The 20,321-nt window shown below is 42.6% G+C and overlaps 1 protein-coding gene and 1 long non-coding RNA gene across 4 annotated transcripts in view; one reads left to right on the top strand and one right to left on the bottom strand.

Moving 5' to 3' along the window:
- Positions 1-20,321, top strand: part of LOC135920102 (uncharacterized) — a 49,915-nt gene that overhangs the window by 22,895 nt on the left and 6,699 nt on the right. The window lies entirely within an intron of this gene.
- The window catches only part of LOC135920096 (multiple inositol polyphosphate phosphatase 1-like), a 41,026-nt gene continuing 24,865 nt past the window's right edge, over positions 4,161-20,321 (bottom strand). For all 3 annotated transcript variants that reach the window (XM_065454162.2, XM_065454161.1, XM_065454160.1), the window contains 8 exons: positions 19,644-19,845; positions 17,214-17,348; positions 16,330-16,440; positions 15,539-15,673; positions 14,633-14,715; positions 12,407-12,512; positions 7,525-7,729; positions 4,161-6,092 (listed from right to left, as the gene is read on the bottom strand). In XM_065454162.2, coding sequence (XP_065310234.1) covers positions 5,732-6,092; positions 7,525-7,729; positions 12,407-12,512; positions 14,633-14,715; positions 15,539-15,673; positions 16,330-16,440; positions 17,214-17,348; positions 19,644-19,845 — 1,338 coding nt within the window. In that variant the 3' untranslated portion in view covers positions 4,161-5,731. The remainder of the gene's footprint in view (positions 6,093-7,524; positions 7,730-12,406; positions 12,513-14,632; positions 14,716-15,538; positions 15,674-16,329; positions 16,441-17,213; positions 17,349-19,643; positions 19,846-20,321) is intronic.

Below are 20,321 nucleotides of genomic sequence, written 5' to 3'. Positions count from 1 at the left end.
ACGTTTTGCTCATCGTCCTGGATCATGCAATGTGCGTTTGAAAAAAAAAATTATGTTGATTGGTGTCATCTGGCTCAGTTGGGCAAGAAGAATAACTTTTCGCGAGAATGGTAGATAATTTTCGGGAAGGAAAATAAACGGGGAATTGAGTTTTGAATTTCAACAAACACACGGAAATTTTGTCAACTGTCTGTGACGGTCGAAAAAGAAAAGACGCTGGTTCATTTGGCGTAGAATGACCCCTCTGCCATGCCTGCTCCCCCTCCCACCTCACGGGCGCGGATATGTTTCAGCAGACGTTTTAACGAGCTCCCGTGTTGTTGGAGCGCCCGTACTGCACTAAATATGGCTCATTTAGAGCTTATCCGCTTTTAACGAAATACCGCTTATAACGAAATACCGCTTATAACGAAATACAAGTTCTCTCTCGATGATTTTTTTATACCGAGCGTTTGTTGTATTTAGTTGTGGCCACTATGTGTTACTCCTGGATTACATTGTCCAGAGGCATTCGCGACCCTTTTCGCGCTTTCTCATAACGGCAGCATGTGACAAGTTGGAGTGCGCGCATTGTAGGTTTACATCTTTTCCTTTATTGAAATATGGTGCTACCGAAAACGCTGCTTAAGAGGAAGCTTAGCTCGAGTGCTGCTATTTAAATACATGTAAAAGGAGAATTCGTTTTTCTCGGCAACCACGGCACCAAAATTGAAGAGGTTTGTTGTATTTAAAAGAACTTCGAAATCTAGTGACATTTAGTTTCGAATTTTCGATTTAGCTCGTCAATTTTTTGTTAAAAATGACAAAAATGAAAAATCTTCAGAAAACAAAACTCAATTTTACAACTCTGTAACTCAGCAATGAAAAATGATAGCGCAATTCTGTGAATTGCATCTAATAGTGCATCTAAAGCGGACGAAATTGGTATCTTACACATGAATCTAAAAAAAGTGATAATATCGAAATACAGCTTTTGCAGAACCCTTGTACGCAACGTAACAAATTCACATACGATATAATACGACATACCGAATCGGTCCGCTTTGAATGATCTAATGAATACCATTTACAGAACCGCAATATCTGTTCTTGATGCGATATCTTGAATTTGTAAACGTCATGCTTCTATATTTTCCAAACATCGTAATTTTTCAAAATCTTTTAAACAGAATTCAGGCTTTAAATCGACATTCTGCTTCAAGCACTCACTAGAATTTAACTTTCTCTTTCAAATAGTACAACACATTTAATTAAAATCAGACCAGAGGTTATCTCAATAAAACGTTTTTGCATTTTACATGTACGTATTTGAATAGGCCGCATTGGAGTCATGCCCGAGCTAAAGCTTCTTAATTTTTCTTACGCTCCGCAGTTGTCTAAAATATTAAATGAAAAATTTTGGGGGTTTTGCCAAGCATTACGTGGAAGCTCCAAGGCCGATTCAAATAGGTCGCGAAGCTTCGGGCGAAAAGCGGTTCAGTACAGATTGTCACCGACATCAGCATGGGGGGTTATGGGAGCAGCGATCGAAGCGCGACTATGTTTGGAGGGAACAAACACTGGGAAAGAAAAACGCCTTTTTTAATTCAAACGAGACACAGTTAGATTCATTCAACGAAAATAAAATTCCTAGTCAATTTTATATATTCGTGATGAGTTCAATAAATACGTTTAATTTTATTATTATTAATAAATGCATTTCTTTTCAGCGCCCATCACTACAGGGGGCGTTGACGCCACTATCACTCGCAGTGCAATGCACGTCTTGAAATGGGCAGAAAGGCGCACTCGTATCACCTGTTGAAATACGCCCCCCTCACAATTTGTGCTTTCTTGCTTGTGGAAGTTTGTCTGAATTTGGTGACGCGGGTAGCTTCATTGCTTCTTAATCTGTTCAGTCAAAAGTAGTGAGTTACGACCGCCAGATAATTGTGGAGTTGTTTTCGTGCGACTGCGCTGGCCGACGGACTTGGCATCCGACAATAGGATCAGCACTCTACACCTAAAGCTTTCGTCGGCCTCCAAAGAAAGTATGTTCTGCGCAGGGATGCGATTTCGACAACCGTACGGCTGGCCTTTTCCTGCATCGCTTTACACGCTGAAAGCTCGAAATGCCCATCAAGTCGAATGGCGGGGCATTTGAATATATAGCTCCAAAGGAAGAAACACAAAACAAATTTCGCGCCTTCGAAAACAAAATGACGTCACTTCTGCTTTTAACGGACATGGTGTCACGTTATTTTTTCTTCCGCCGGAAGTGTTCCCACCACATACAGATGGCGCTAAGCCCCATGAACCGGCGATGGACCGCCATGTTTTGAACGTATGGGCTCCTATGGAAGCTTCGCTACCAGGTACATTTACCTTGGAAGCTCCTCGAACGGTGTTCTAATAACACGACACGGCATCTTCCTGGAAACAATGCCGAAACGACTGTAAAATGCAATCATACTAAATTATTAGTGGTGCTCTGACGCTTGCCACTACTTTCCCTAGTGTTTGGAGGTCGAGGGCATTGACTTAGCGCAAGAAATAAATAGTCCAGTATATCCTGTCGGAACCCCTTTAACGGAATGAGGGCCTTTTGTGGTAGTGTATTTGTTGCCCTTGGGGATATTTAGGTAGCGTTGTAGTTTTATTGCGTAATTCCATAGAGGACCGTAGAGTGTAACCAGCACTGATCTGTAGGGACAGTAAACCTGTGTGTCATCTAGCCCCAGCGGCGCAAGCGTTAGCGTTGGAGGCAACCCATATCTTCCCTCTCCTGCAGCCTCCATAGAGGGAGAGGGCGTCGGGAGTAGGGGAAGAAGGCTGTTCTTCCCGAACGCCCAGCTACAACATATGCAAGGCATGCAATCTTTGGACGCCATGAAGCGATCTTGCTACAGCACGTGCGTCTTGGAGAGGCATTAAAGTTGGCATGTGCTCCTTGCATCGGCGGCGAAAATCCAACACACCACCGTCGACCACGAAAATGGGCGAAATATCTATTCGGTTTCAAAGAAACGCATATAGCTCGACAGTGAATTCACCATTTGCACGCATAGAGCGATCAACCAAAATCGGACTACGCGCAGCCTGATCTCGGAGGCCATGGCACGCAATGTGCCAGCGGCGAGGTGGAACAGGAAAAGTGTCAACCAGAACTGAACTTACGAGCACTTTAACAGTGTTCGGTGTCACTATTGTGCACTATGTTACGGTGAGCTTGGCCTTGATACAGGTGCACCATTGTGAGCAAACAAAATGGTTGGCGTGCTTTGACAATGGCGATAAATTCATGCGCATGGAGCCATGTGACGGCAGCCGGAAGCTCTGTCCTGGACGCGACCGCATATGTGACACCCGCAAGTGTTTTTCATCCCGTAATTATTGGCCAACTTTCTTGCGGTATGTTCTGTTCATAAATGCTTACTGACAAGGTGTCATCCACCGGGACTGTGCTTGGAAGCCGCAAAGTAATTTTACCAACACACAGAAACCTAGACTCGGTGAAGCTTGCGATTTAACAAATTTCTTCGCTGTAAGGATGACTTCGTTATATTGATGTTCTGCAGACAGACGAACTATAGGCTCCATATGCCCACAGTATTGACTACACTGCTATACTTCAACTGACTGCTGTTCTAGATGATTGTAGGGAAGATTGAGTGACACACTCTTGCTGAGGATAATAAACAAAGTTCCACTGCGAATGTGACTGACATCAAAAGAGCAGCTGTGGTGTAACAGTGCACCAAATTGGTTCAAACACCATTGCATTGCCACCACTGTGGGGAGGCCTGCCATGCAGATTCTCCCCGTACACCTTCACTCTTAGAAAAATTTACACCCTTTGGGGCGTATCTTGTCCCACAACAATAATCGTCATCCATGTTGCCCGCGTTTCCTTTCTTTAACGCTGCGAGCCCGGCACTTTCCAGTCACGAACGGCGTGCGCCTTATCAGTGTGACGCAGCATTCTCGACAGGAAAGTAGCGAGCGCCGAGTTTTCAGGAAAGGAAACGCAAGCAAGGCAGATGACGATTATTGTTGTAGGACAAATATACACCCCAAAGGGTGCAACCTTTTTAAGAGTGTTGTGAGCCAGTGTTACAAAGTCACAAACCACTTCTCTTCAGAATCGCACGAACTGCAATGTACTTTGAGCACACAATAGATTGGTATCAAAATACAACTTTATTTAATTTAATGCGTGGAGTTATTTCTACGCTAATAACATAAACACATTGTTCTGCCATGCCAAGAATTAAAGCTGGACAACCTGCTAGTTGTGTTTCAACAACGAAGACACCAGAAAGAATGACAGGCCCATTGCTTCGCAAAATATTTGACAGCTTCTTAAGGCACATTACACAGGTTGGGAGGGATTAGCATGTCACTCATGTAGACAGTTCATTATGCTAGAACACATCTCAGTGGAAACAAGTTACAGATGCGTTTAAAGTACGAAGGGCACAGAGTCCGAAAGATGCAGCAAATTTTGATGAAGTTTGCCACATCTTCAGAAGCATCCACTAAGCAAAAAAAATTTTATCACAAAAAAGGAAACTCAATGTTTTACATAGAACAGTGATGTGAATGGGATGATAAGTGCTTGTAATATGGATCAACATAGTAACCTAATGGAATGCTTTTCTGATCAAGTATGTGACCAGGTGAGGGTTGTACAGCTACTAATTTTCTGTAATGAAAGATGGTACAAGACTATAAATACTAAATAGTGGTGAAGTTACCATGTGAACATGCCTAACACACAGAATCTTCAATGTGTCATGGGAATGTGTATTTCTTTGCTAACTTACTGCCTGTCTTTTCGGTACTGATAAGTGAGATGCAGATTTGCAAAAATAATGGAAAAGCAGAGTTCCGAGCGTAGAAGCGACTCATGACTGAAGCAGACAAGATAGTTTCCTATTATGCAAGTAGCATTCAGGATTGTAATAATGTAACAATTTTATTCCAATTCTATTTCTCTATTTGCATTTCTTAGGTGGTCAGAGCAATTCTCGGACTAAGCTATCATCAGAATCGGCCGCTCGTGAGTGGCACTTGATAAAAAAAGAAAGGAATAAAATTCAGCCAAATGAATCCTTACGTTATACCAGCCCTGTGACATTGCGAATCTGTACACTACTCAGAAATTAAGTATAAGGCAATATTGTGACGTCTTTAGTGCAAAATGCGCAAACGGTATACACAAAGTAATTCACATACCGTTGTCATGACCAGAAATGGTATCTCAATGTTTTTGTCACAAGAGGTAGGACATAAACACGGTGCCAAGATCATCGCACACAAGCTGTTTTAAAGTCTCTTGTCAAGGCAAGCAGTGGCACAGGAAATGCACATGAAAAGGTATAAATGCCCAAAATTTTATGAAAACAAGACAGAGGTACACGAACAAGTCAAAGCTGATGTTTTGACAACAGGACCTGTCTTGGTCAAACAAGTCTTCAATATTTGGACGAAAACAAAGTCCCCTTGTCAAAAACTTGGCTCAGGAGACATCCATTGCTCAGCCATTGTTAATACAAGTTTTATGCAAACTTTGACACATCAACCATTTTCGAAAACATTTTACGATACAGAATATATTAGAACAAAATTAAAAATAAAAAGCCAGATGCCACAGTTTTACTACAGCAAACGTCAACAAACATAACACTGCACTCTGTCGAGGCACGAGTTCAAGATTTTGTCTTTGGTGGTTTCGTGGACGGCGCACAGCTCACACCGAGCATATCTGAGTCAAGTTGCACGAACTCGCATATTTCTTGTAGCGGTCCACAAAGGTCGCGAGGGGGCAATGGTGATCAGTGCAGCCAGGGAGGTTTACGGGTTGCTCGTTCAGAAAGGTCACGACCTCGTGCTGGCCTCCGGTACACTTGTAGAGGACGAATGCAACGTTGCCATTGAATGGGCAGAGCAGGCTTGACCGCCACTCCCGGTTTGCCTGCGTGCACAGGCCGTCGGCCTGGAGCGGACTCGCGTCGCGTTTCAGACCGAGACGTGCGATCACTTTCTTGAATCCGCCCGCATGTGAAAAATAGAGGACCTTGTTTGGGTGGCTTGGATCACTGGCCATAATTCTGCGGCATGAAGGAAGAAGAATGAGATGGCATAGAAACAATGCATGGCAGTAAATCATTGTTACAAATTTTAAAGCCAATCACCGTTCAATTTTGGACTGCATAAAAAGCCATGTTTAAGATAGTGTAGATAATACAGCAGCCTCAGTGCAAAATTTTACATTTGAAATACAAGTGGATGCATCACAAAAAGCTAACAAAAGTAAACGTTCTTGATACCAAAATTTAAAGAAATTCCCACATGGCCCAAAATGCGCGGCTTCTTGGTGTGACCTCCAACAATAGGTGTTGCCCATGGAGCACTGAAAAATATTGGAGGCAAAGTGCTGGGATTTACATCAAATCCCCTAACTGCTAGGTGCATGCATTGTAGGCTTAGGTGCTACTTGAAGGCTGCTAATAAGATCATTCGACTACCAGTCCTGCAGCTTTGCTACGATTGCTTCGATGGTAAATATACAGTGGAACTGCGATCACATGGCTTTCTCGAGACCGCATGAGAAAGTCGTATAATCCGGGCATCATATGATCGGACCAGCAAAACTTAAGTCTATAATACATGGATTCACATGACAGAGTTGTGAGGGTCTTTGATTTAAACTATAGACTAACACTCTGCAGGATTCAGACACCAAAACCGCCAAAAATGTAAATTCAAAAAGAACGCTGCCAGCGCAGGTGGCAATCGCACTTTATTGGAGGAATTTGGGGCTCATTCACACGAAGGAATGACAGCAGTCGTGCGACCAATCGCAAATGGTCGTTTTTCTTCAAAAGCGGCCTTTTCGGACCAGTTTCTTGCTGCTCCATTTTTCAGTTGCACAATCACAGCCGCAATGCTTGTGAACCAATCAGATGCGAAGGAAGACGACGTCTGTACACGTTGGCGCTTATGCTACGAGGTTAAATATTGTTATGGTTAAATATTGTATTGTTATATTGTGTATGTTATTGCGAGCCGAAGTAAATGGCACACACCTACTAGTGCATATCCAGTGACCCAAGTTGGTGTCAGAGTTCCTTTGAACAGCGGTACCTACTCAGTCCTACAGTATCTACAGTGACCTATGTTTGTGTGACAGAGGTTCGTTGAAGAGAAGCATGTATGCACACACTGCCACATACACAGTGAGCCAAGTTGGTCCGACGGTTCGTTTCGAGCTCGTTACCTTAGCACAGCAGCTCAATGCACTGTCGATTCGACCACTTACTACTCAGTGACACAGGTAGGCAGAAAAAGTTGCATACAAACATACATAGACACAAATAAACAGGTATATACATAGACAGATGAATACACACACACACACCCACACACACACGCACACACACACACACACACACACACACACACACAAGGATAGACTATAGCACCAGGAAAGTGCGTGAAGTAAGTACCCCAAGAATGCTAATGCATTAAAAAAGTACTCACTCAAGTCGGTCCACAAGCTCCTTTATAACTGGGCATGCTTGGGCGTAGTTGCGCTCGACGCCGTAGCCGTCCTCGTAGTAGTCGTCCAAGTCGTCCTTGAACTCAACGGCCTTGAGGTCGTCCTCGGTGAAGACGGAGCACCAGGGGGACTGGTCGTAGATTGAATACTCAAACATGCACGCACGCAGCAACATCTTCAGGTCGCCTGCACAATGATATTTGTTTATTTATTTGGAAACACTGCATTGTACATTATAACAAAGTTAAAAGACCGATAAATACCACTGAACAACACAGCACATCACATGAACAATTTGCAAAGTACACAGTATTTAACCCTTTAAGAATAAGACAAAAATGCCTGAAAGAACGGTTTGTTTTTCATTGAAACATGGAAAATACACCGAGAATATGGATATTCAATGAACAAAAAAATTATATATATCTGTAGGAACTCTTTGAGCAATAGGTTTAATGGCTGTGGGCAACATCAGGAAGCAAGCTTTGCCTCAAGCCACCTATGGCTTTATGCGAAACTTGTACACACAGCTCTCATTGTATGTGGAACAGAGGTGCACATTGCATTTCCTCCACATTATTTGTGTCATACGACTGCAACAAGGGGATTTTGTATCGGCCTTTCCACTCTCACCATGCTTCGAAAAGAAATTGAGTCACGTGACAAACTTCATCTTATGTTCGAGCTCTAATCTAACAACTGATGCTTGCTGCCTGTCATTCAGTGTTGGCATAAGGCATTTGGCAAGAAACTCTGCACTCAAAGCCGAAACTCGAGAAAAAAATACTTTTCTGGTGAGTTGTCTGTAAACAATGTTCATTCATAGAGGGCAGTCTTATAGATGCTACAGGAAAAAAACTAACTGATTACAGTTACAATTGCTTCATTCAATATTGTAATTGATCACAGTGGCCAATTACTGCCCCACGAAAGTATGTAATCTAGCAATTACCGAAAAGTAACAGATTACTTTTACGTTGCTTTCCTCCCAACGTTTACTACAGTAAATAGAATAAGGTGGCCCAGATCCTTCAGTGCGTCCTTCACAGCGCTTCACATGTTGGTTATCTTCACATTCACATTCCAAAATTTTGCAATTGCATTCCAAAATTTTCACTGGCTACCTTCCCTTGCTTTCTTATGAACAGAACAGGCAGGGACACTGAAAATTCGTTTGACATGCACGCAGGCGGGCAGGGAAGTGTTGTAACGTACAAACCAATTTTGTACAAAGTTGTGCTTACTCAGTGCCATGATGCTCGTGTTCGGTAACCTACGACGCGCAGAGCTTCATTGCTGCTGGGACTAGGGGACGGTGCTTTTGGTAGGGCCAGCGAAGAACTCGAAAAATCCCCTATAGACGATTTCGTGGCATCAACATCTGAATTGGTCGTTACTATCGACGCATACATCTGAAGGAGCGCGACTCTGTGGACGCCCTTCATTATACTTGTTAGTCATTTAGACTTAAATAAAGAGTTCTAACGGATGCCAGCAGATGATCACACCTCTCAAAAAGTTTGCCAAACCTGTGACGTAATATAAAATAAAGCTGCCTACACAATGTGATCATCATCATCAGCCTATATTTATGCCTACTACAGGACCAAGAACCCTGTGATCTCTAACTGCCCCTGTCTTGCACTAGCTGATTACAACTTATGCCTACAAACTTCCTGATTTCATCACCTCACCTAGTTTTCTCCTGTCCTTGACTGCACTTCCCTTTCCTTGGCACCCATTCTGTAACTCTAATGGTCCACCAATTATTCACCCTACGCATTATATGGCCTGCCCAGCTGCATTTTTTTCTCTTAATGTCAACTTGAATATTGGCTATCCCCATTTGCTCTCTGATCCACACCACTCTTTTCCTGTCTCTTAACATTACAACTAATATTTTTCGTTCGATCGCTCTTTGCAGGGTTTGTAACTTGTTCTCAAGCTTCTTTGTTAACCTCTTCAGTTTCTGCCCCCCATATTAGCACTAGTAGAATGCAATGATTGCACACTTTTCTTTTCAATGACAGTGGTAAGATGCCAATCAGAATTTGGTAATGCCTGCCGTATTGTCTCCAACCCATTATTATTATTCTGTAAATTTCCTTCTCATGATCTGGGTCCCCTGAGGGTAATTGACCTAGATAAACATACCCCTGTACAGACTGCAGAGGTTGACTGCATTTTACTCCGCCCAAACGATACAGTTCACATAAGAACGGCAACATTAGGTGTATATGAGTGATGTATCCAACAGGTAGGAAGACGTATAACGGCCATAAACTTCTTTCTGTATCACAGAAGTCATACACTTCATTAGTCGAAGAGATGAGCAGCAGCTCTTACAGCCTCCAAAGGCCGCTTAAATGCACTTCCAAGCGAGGTGTGCCAATCTGCAAATCTGGCCACGTTGAGGTGATTGAGGAGCAGCTGCAGGACGCTGATTGAGGGAAGCAAGTAACCCAGATAACATATGTTTTTAACTACTTGGACGACGTGAATCTCAGTCCATGGGCATATTACTGTGCTCCTGCCAAGTTCATGTGCCTAAATCTGAGTTCCCTGTTACAGCTTGTGTTGTCACTAAGGTTGCGGGGGGAAGAAAAACCAGACAGACGCCGGTGTCTGGTGCCCACAAATTATATTTTTAACGAAGCCCGCTCAATTAGGCGGAATCCTAATTCTGCAGATTCCACTGCTCACGCATCGTCCGTGTGCTGGGCATGCCCTCATCGTCTTTTGTGACCAGACTGTCGTGGCACATAGCAGTACGCTATAGGGCCCCCTTCTAATGAGGAAGCCGTGGGCTGGACGAATGGCGAAGCGCGGATGGCGGTGGTGCAAAACGCACACGGCGAGTAGGACTGGCCTGGTCAGGAGGGAATGTGACAGCAGAAGTGGTTAAAGCATCCGAGTCTAAATGAGCAGGTTTCACACGATCGACGGAGACTGTATTTTCCCGGTCATTGATGAGCAATAGAAAGTTTTTATGCGCATGCTTGAGTACTTTGAACGGACCATCATATAGAGGCCATAAGGGAGGACGCATAGCATAGTGGTGGACAAAGATGTGCGGGCAGTTCACAAGGTTAGGGTTGACATATACATGCTGGAAAGAACGCCATTCTCGGGGGGAACGACAGTATGCATAGCGCTGCGTAGATGGTAGGCGTAGCCGAAAACGTCAGCAGGTATGGTAGGCGAGTCGCTGAGGTCTTTTGCGACTGGACCATTGTGGCATGTAGTAGTGTGCTACAAGGTGACCAGTTACTGAGTAAATTAATTGTTAAATTACAAAGCTACCAGAATATGTGTGTGATCGCATGTAATTAATTACATGTAGTTTGTTATGCATAAGCCTGGTTAAGGGCAAAAAGGATAGTGAAATTTGCAGACCCCTACATCGTTTCAGGAAGTCTAGTCCAAGCTGCCATCATGGGCAGAAAGAAAGCTGTCCTTCACAACAAATGTCTAAGAAATCAGTGCTTGTGTCTCTTGTGGTTACATGAGGTTGTGTTTATGTGAGACCTGGCATTTCTGTGTTCACAGCGAATAACTATTTAGATAACATTACTCAGTATTTTGGAATGTGGCAAAGCACACAATATCAACCACACAAAGTACACAGGCTCACATAATGTGTCCTGTCGAACTGCCATTGATGATCGATAAGTATAGCCAGCAAAAAAGGAATTGTGCTGAAGCTTTCAATGATGAATCAATGATGATGAGCAAATAGCTTAACTTCCAGAAAAGCTATTTGCTTATTAAAGAAATGATATGCTTGAACGCCTCCGTTTGTTGCAGTGAGGATATTCAGGCAGCATTTATTGCTTCATTGCATAATCGCACAGAGTGCACAACTGTTAACCAACACACCTGTAGTGGTAGTATAGATAGTATATATATAAGCCGATTTGCCATGTGTGTGCAGTCTTGAGCAGTGTAGAACACTGCCACCTCTAAACTTTCAGATGCCCCATTTGTCGCATGACATGTGTATCTCAAAGACCTGTAAATAGCTCTGGTGTTTGGTGACGAACACACCCTGCACCTCATCTTAAATCCGTCAGCTTCAAAAGTCGAAAAAAAAATGCTAGGGAAGGTCCTCTTAACAAATGGTGATGCACCTGTCCTCCATACCACCACACGTCAGGAAATATCGGTACCCTCATAGATGCCACTGGCCATTGTTCTGGCAAGAATGGGCACACTGTGGCCATGCACCACACCATCGACAGCCGGAATACACAAGTGCAGGCGTTGAAGAAGGCCGCTGACAGCACAAACTGGTCGTTCGAAAGGGAATGGGGAGGGCGACTTCCCCCGACTCACTTCTCCAAAACAACTTACTCACCTACACCTCAAAATTTGTTCTGCAGTGATGGCTAGTTCGTGGTAATGCCAACGAAAAAAAAAGTCCAGTTTACCGTAGAGTAATGTTGGTAGATAATTTGAGTGATTTTAGGTTGAACAACAATGGCTGAAATGTCGCTGCCAGACGATCTGCCACGATGGATCAGTGACTGCTGCTAAGCACAAGGTCGCGACGTTCATTTCTGGCCACAATATGATGGGGGCCGAATGCAACAATGGTCATGGCCATTGACTTAGGTGCACATTAAAGAGCCCAAGGCTATCAGAAGTATTCTGAAGCTTTCACCTCATTAGGCCTGTGTTGCTTTGGGTTGTTGAAAACACATCACTCAAACAATGAATGAATAAATTAATTAATCATCATCTGACACTGATGCAGACGGGTAGTCTTTTCTACTATAATAAGATAAAAATGAAGTTCATCTTTGGGGAATGGGTAAGTAACTACATTAGGGTAACGCAGCGTCGAGGTATTGCTCGGCGCACCTTTGGTAACATTGAAGCCCAGCCGCCAGCTGAGCCTGTCCAGCAGTCTCTTCATGTAAGGCCCCTTTTCGAAGGCTTCTACAGCAGCTGGGGTGTCTTCCTTGTCCTGAAAGCGAATGGTGTGAGAAAGAGAAAAAAAAAAGCACTTTGGAGCCTAAGCACTAGCGTTGAGCAAATATTCAAAGTTTCGAATACGAATTGAATATCAGGCACTAACTATTCACATTCTAAAAGGAACTATCCAGTACTTCTGAATGTCAAAACTAACCAACTATTTCACAACGCAACTGACTGTTAAAGTCTTGTTGCTGTTCTCCATCTGCTAAACAAAGTATTGTGAATTGTCGAAAATGAGACGAAAAAAGTTTTCGAAGAAATGAATAAATAAAACGGGTAATGCAATATTTGTACTCTGTTTCGTGGTGGAGGCGAACATGACAACCAGTGATGTTGGTTGTAGTCTGTCATTTAGCATTTTTCGCAGTCTAGTAAAGTAGCACTTTCATATTGTACGCAACAAACAGCAATGTTCTTCTTGAAAAAGGCCCCTTTACCTGTGCTTATGGCACACAAATCCTTCAGCAGCTTTTTTTTTTCTTTTCCCACAAGTTCTTATCTTTTGGGGGGAACCATGTATATTTGCCATTTTTGGAAGGCTTGTCATAGAGCAGCCACTCATTCTTGAAAGCTTGTCTGCAACGAGGCTCTAAACATGTTAAGCTATTTGTGCAGTGCATCTAATGACAATCATTGATCTTGTGTTTAAGACTGACTTTCTTTCCCTCTTGGTTATTTGGCATTATTGCACTAGTCAGTACAGACGTGGTACCTAATTGTGTAAATAGAAGTAATAATTTCCGCTGTAAATAAATGCATCTGCATTTGACTATACTATATTTGATTCGATATAAACAGATATTCTATACTTAATATTTGCATTCGATTTGCTTTTGAAACACTTGTTTCACATGAAACACGTGTTTTGAAACACTAAGCCTACAAGCAGAACCACTGTCACCACATCACAGTAACTTAGCTTCACCAAGTTTTTTATTAAATTAGGAAAATTGTGCGACTTTAACACAAAATTGTTCTTTGTTTCAAGTGTGGCTTCATGCAAAGCTTCTCAAATTGATGTGAAAGCGCACCGAAAAACTAGGCTTGTGTTTAAGGTCATGACCAGATAAAGCATGCTTTTGGCATGCTGTGGGCATCGCCTGACATAAGCGCAACCATTCTACGCTACACGATGATATTGCTATGACTGCAGCTGGTTACCACTTATGGAACTGGTGAACTATTAAAGTGTGGGTGCCATGGCAACCATTTAGACCATGATTAAGGAGTGGTTATCATGTGCTGTTTGTGCAAACAATACTGGCAAAGTACTCCATGGGACACTGGTGCAGACCTGAAGGTGTATGCTTTGTTAGGCATGCGGTGGACCATAGATCGAAACAGAAACGGCTCCTTGGATGACTTTGCTGAATGACATTACTAAACTTTTTGGTCTGGATGATGAGCTTTACAGTGAACTTGCCTCCACTTTGCCAATCCCACTTCTATGTCATAATCAGAACTTGTCATCTCAATACAATGCTGCCAGAGTGAAACAAGGCGTTCATTTCGCACCGCCTGGAGCAGGGAACGGTGGTGGGTTGTCACCCTATTAAATGCGTGCAGTAAAGTTCCAATGGCACTGCGCCACACGCACTGCGAAACAGATAGGTGGAGATGTTGATAACAGTAGCGTTAGTGAATGCTACAAGCTATGACCAGCGAAGAGATCTGCTGGTACCGGAAGAGGAAACAGTCTGTGCTGGCATTTTCATGCAACACAAGCGGGCAGGTACTGTGGAAAACCTGCCACGGCAGGTGGTGCCCACTGCTCTCGACTGCACATGCCTGGCACCTTTTCCTGTTCACGTAGGATGGGGAAGCGGCAAAACGTACCATACGATCGCAGTTTGCAGCTGTGCAGGACGTTGGTGCCAAATAACTGTGTCTTCCGGGAACCTATGAACTGGTAAAGAAGGATATGTAACTGTATTCGGTTATACTGGGTCGTAATGGTATTGGGCCAGTATCTGATTTTGATTACACCATCAATGCCAAACGTTGTTTTCAGCCACGGAAGAGCCCACATCAGTATCACTGCAAAATGATGAGGCCCAATGTTGAACAAATGGTGCAACATGAAGAAACAGAATGCGAGTTCATACTCACCTTGATGAGTTTGTTGCACTCTTTGTGGAACTGCAGAACGTCATCTTGCGGACTGAGAAAGTTTTTCTTAACCTCGGCGTACTCTGTAAGCAGAATGATGCAAATAAACATGCAGACAGCGCAGTAATTGATTGTAAACACCTGTTTCACGCTTCAACTCAGCTGTCTAGATGTGCGACAAATTAGCACTGTCAGGATTTATCGTGGTGCAATTGCAAACAATCAATCAACAACACCTTCTTTCGCAGAGATGATTTGACACGAGAAGTGTCTGTTTTTGATAAGACTGCACCTCAAATTGTCCGCTTCTGTCATGTCCTTCGAATGAGCATTAGCTAAGGCCAAACAGTTGAACAGTGGAACAAGTAGCAAAGGTCAGTTATGAAAACAGGATAATTTATGAAAGGACAACTTATCAAAAACAGCTAACATGAATGAGTTCATTCCTACTGTCAATTACCATAACTACATGACTTCTAGGATTTTTCTTTTAATTCTGTTTCACTCTTGATATCTTTCCTGTCGTTCATGACCAAAAGAGCTTGCTCGCTTGCTACACAGTACCAGATGTTATAATTGCCTCTATTACTTATGATTCTGGTTCATTATGAATGTTAATTTTCTTTGAACATACGAAATCCTTTTTCCACTGAAAAAAAAAAAATACTGAGGCAGTGCTTTTGAGTAATTTATCTTTGCGTTTTATCTTTATGCGAGCTTGACCTCTTGATCCTATGTTTATTCTTCCGCTTATGTCTATCTTACCTGATGTACTAAAGCGAAGTTTCCTTTACCTACCATACCATGTTCTTAATTTATTTATCTTATATTTATCTTGTATATTTCTAATGTCAGTTTAACACTTACAACGAAATAGATATACACAACTGAGCACAACATATTCACCCTGCTGTGAAAGGAGAGACTTGAGGAATGCCTCTGCGGTTTCCTGCGTGCGGACTCGACTTGTAAAGCCCACCACATAGTCACTAGCGTTGAACTTGCTGAAGAGCTGCGGGAACCGAGTCAAGAAGCGCTTCGCTGCAAACAGAGACACAAAGTGCTTGCAGCAACAGCTGACACCCAGTCAGATGCTCGAAATAATGAATTACATTAACCCCTTATTGAGGCCTTTCTTTTTCCATGAAAAAGGTGCCGCAATGGTTCATTTTTCAAATAAAACAAAATGCTTCCATATGCTTAAAACAGAAATATGAGGACAGAGAGGATACTGTGAAGAATAAACCTCTACTTAGAGGATAAATGACCAACGTCCTTCTTCAGAATTTTGTGGAAAACAATGTTTTGAATGAAGCGACAAAAATTGCAGAAATCCTTCACAATTGCTGTTCGAACTACTGGAGACCAACAGCTGTTAGACTCTTTTGGTAATCTCACTGTCATCTGAGGTGTCGACGCTCTCGTCTTCCCTTGCAGAATGAACACAAAATTAACATCTTCATTGCTTTGACTCTAAACATGTGGCAAATAGCAATGTGCTGCATTTCCATGCGGCACAGATGATAGGAATGTGCTGCCAAAAACCCTTCAAGTCTAGAGTTTCATTAAATTGCTGTTTGTTTGTTATGCAGATAGGTCACAGATTTTTGCCCACATTCGTATCAACTATGGCTCGTAATAAGATTGTAATACTAATAGCGCTACACCAATGTCATCAAAATAACAGGACTGCTCACCTTGATCGGCTGAGATCTCCTTGCCCGACTCTGTCACATGGTTGTCGTCGTCAGGCTTGAATTTCATCGTCCAGTTGGAGAGTGCCTGTATGTCTTTCTCGCATAGGTGAACTGGACAACAAGAAAATGCCAGGAAAAATGCAATGGACTCCGTTGGCACTATTCACATTAATTTCAGTTGCAGAGACTATGGAAGAGTAGTTAACCTTTTAAGGTGCTATGCAATTGTACATGCCGAACTAACACCTCAAAACAAGAAGCTCTTGTCAGTAACACTAGTTTCACTGATTCATCACTTTGTCGTGGTACAACAATTTTCCACTTTACTGTCGATGGTATGCTAAGGTAATTTATCTCTCAGTATCATTTCCAAACACAGTTTCTTCAGCACTGAGATATAGAAGTGCTCATATATTCATAGAGGACTTCACTGCTGTAGCAGGTAACCTGTTTTCAGACTGCGTAACACCAACAGAGTGCATAACACCGGCATGTTACCCCAACAGGAGTACATAACTCTTCCTAGATGGCAGATCCGAGTTCAGTCTAGATAAAACCCTGACTGGTAATGACGACGGAAAATTTTTTTTGCTTTGCGTATACTCTGCCAAGCGGGCCGCACTGAGCAATAGAAGTAGGAGTTCTGGTGAGTGAGAAGTATATAAACATTTTGCTACGACCATGACATGAACCACGACCAGTCATTTGAAACGAAACATTAGAGAACAACGTCGCATTTCAGTCCTCGGCTAGGCCACCTCCTTCTGAATACAGTGTTACCTCTGAACATATTCACATTACAGGAGGTTGGGCAAAGTGGAATGGCATAAAAAGCTTCACAAGTTATTTAACTAACTTGTAACTAACTCTGAAAGCCAGCTCACCCCTGCTGTTGTTTGCAGAGTCCAAGACAGCGCGCTGCAGTCGAGGCAAAGCTTCCACCATCTTGACAATGTCCTCTCGGTCAGGGTAGCGTGTGGTGTGACGGTTGTAGAGGAACAGCCCTCGTGCTGTGCATCCTGTTTGCAAAGACCGTTAGAAATGTATTGAAATCTGCGAATTCCATCAAAAGAAGAGGTATTCGGGTTCAAAACCACACTGCTTACGGGTTTTCAGCCCCCCCCCCCCCCCTTCTCTTTTATTCAAGAATGTTCTTCCCTTCAAAATTCCACTTCGACTCATGGATCGATGGATATTATGAGTATCCCCTCTGAAACAGAATGCTGGTACTAATGAACAAACGATCAACCTTGACAGAAACTGCTTGCTCTAGAAACTGTAATGTCCTCATTCTGTGTGTTCTCTGACTTCACGCCACCAATAATCTCTAGCCGTCTTTTACTATTCTTCACCGCTAGATTTATAAAGCTTTCCTCTATCCCAAGACCTAAGCTTGACAACTAGATCTTCGCTGACCTCCTGATGAATACTGCGACATGCTAACAAAAAATTCCTTGTAGTATCTTCCAGATGCTACACAGGCATGATGATGATGATGATTAGGATGATGATAATTGATTACTTATTGCAGTCCCTTACAAATAGGGCAGTGATAAATAGTCATCCAGCCAACCTGAGCTAATCAGGGTTGGTTATAATGCCACCTAGCATATTGTCTATCTCTAATTTAAATTTGTAAAGTTAGTTATGCCCATGACGGTCCCATCCCTGTCTCTTCCCTGTTACTAATAAGGTTGTTCCAGCACTTAACGTAAAAGAGGAAGGAAGGGAAAAGGTTAGAAAGCAACAGGACCTAACAACAACAGCAACAGGACAATAGAAATAGCGATAGGATGCTTCATTCTGTGCTGTTGCTTTCTATCCTTTTGCTTATTCCATCGAATTTTCCACTAGGTGCTGGAAAAATCGTTTCAATAACGCCACGATTCCAACTAGCCCAACATCTGTATCAACTGTTCCCTGTATTTTTCCCACCAATACTCAAAAGAAAGTTAGGTTATGGGGTTTATCAATTCTTATTAACATCCCAAGACTCTGCGTCCATATCTGGGAACAACAGCTTTTATAACTTTCAATGTTAAACCAGAAGTGACAAAAAAAAATTAACTCTATTTCAAAGCTAACTGCATGATGCACTGTGTCTATACATAATTTTGCAATTTTGTTGTCACTAGTTTTTGACTGATGCTAATTTGTGTGTGACCGTTGTGTCATCAGCAGCAAACACAGACGCCTGTCAAGTGCGATTCCAGTGGCGTGAAATTGCGCTCCTATCCACGACAAGCAAACAACACAACAATCTGCAATACGGCTAGCATTGTCAATGTGCTCAGGTGAACAAATAATCTAGGCCAGAACTTAGAACCGCTAACCTTCAAAGTATACGAAAGCACATTTAGATTGTGATAATTGTGACACTTCGAGATGAAAGCGTGCATCATGAACGACCTTGCATACACCCATTTACCAATGTGACATTTCTATACCTTGTAACTCTGCTGCGATTTGGTGCACGCTGTGATTCGATTATGTGTGTTCAACACACCTCGACATTTTTGTTAGATATACCTCCAAAGTGGATGAAGTGTGCTATAAAGCCAAAAGAAATGCATGACCAATGGTGGGATCAAACCTGTCTTCCAGCAAAGCAGCCCAATCAATCAATCAATCAATCAATCAATCAATCAATCAATCAATCAATCAATCAATCAATCAATCAATCAATTTTCATTGTTTCTGAAATGTATAAGGACATGTTATTTTAGTGCCGGCAGGACCCCAGAGCCCTTTCAAGGGCTGTAGCAGAGGTTTGTTTTTTAGCACGAGTTATTACAATTGAATTACAAGGCAAAAAAAAAAGGAATACAAATATTACAATGCTTTAACCATTAGGCCACAATTGCAAGCATGCTTGCCTTGTGCTAAAGTTGCTCTTTGAAAAGTCTGGGATGTGCATCACGTGCAAGTTTCTTGCATGCTTCCCTCGTGACAGCTAGCGCTTTCAGACGCTGAGTCAGGCTTCACTGCACTTTGGATTGGTCCATAGCTTCCGTCGGACAGACACCTACAAAGTGTGTGAGGTTCACCTATAGTGCTATCACATTAAATACTTATTCAATGGAGAAATATCAGGTGAAAGTCACTTCTTCAAAATACATGGTTGTGCTACTGTGCATATGTAGCCTTGCCATTTGATCAAACAACGGGTTTTACATACAAACTCATGTAAGACAGCTTAGCAGTAAGAACAGACAATGAAAGGTGTTGTGTCACTGGGCTTTCCACGGGCCTCGGCAGACTAAATTGATGGAAAACATAGCTTTTCGGGTGTTTATTCTTCACGTATATCTCACCCGGCAAGATGTATTCGCGCTGTTTGTCCAGCTCGTACATCTTGACCAGGACCCGGTAGTCGGTCTTGGTGCCATAGAGGCGGTAGGCACCCTGGTTTCCATGGTAACACGTGTCCCCACGAGTGTCAGGGTAGCAGACAGACGCATCTCGGTGCAGCAGCAGGTACAGGATAACAGCAATGAGCACTATAACTGCCACGAGCTGAAAGAAAAGAAATTGAATATGGCCAGAAGTCAAAAGGATTTGGTTATGGTTGCATGTTTAATCAACTGCCGGCTTAACCAGAGTTAGTGCTGTGACTGTAACAAAGCTTGAGCTACCTAACATTGCCATAACTAACTCATCCCATGAGCAGAAGCCCAATTATTTTAATAATACCAGTGCGTTAGTGCCTTGCGATGGGGAAGACATCGTCGAAGTGAATAAAACAGTTTAGCACATGATGTGCTTTAACTCGCATTTGCTTTATGCGACCACCTCTGCCCTGCCGCAAAGCACTGATATTATTAGAGGCATTGATATTACAGTTGAATCAAGATACAGTGAACATCTTCTTAGAACATGATGTGTGCATTATATCAGAAGTTGGTAATAATTGAACTTTCCCCCAAAACTACTGATAAGGAACTGAATGAGGTGGAAGAGATGCTTTACTACCAAAGATGATGTGTGCTGTG

Source organism: Dermacentor albipictus, chromosome 8 (assembly GCF_038994185.2).
Source record: "Dermacentor albipictus isolate Rhodes 1998 colony chromosome 8, USDA_Dalb.pri_finalv2, whole genome shotgun sequence".
Classification (NCBI taxonomy): Eukaryota; Metazoa; Arthropoda; class Arachnida; order Ixodida; family Ixodidae; genus Dermacentor; species Dermacentor albipictus.
The sequence above is the reverse complement of the archived record's forward strand: the minus strand, read 5'-3'. Positions and strand labels throughout refer to the sequence as shown.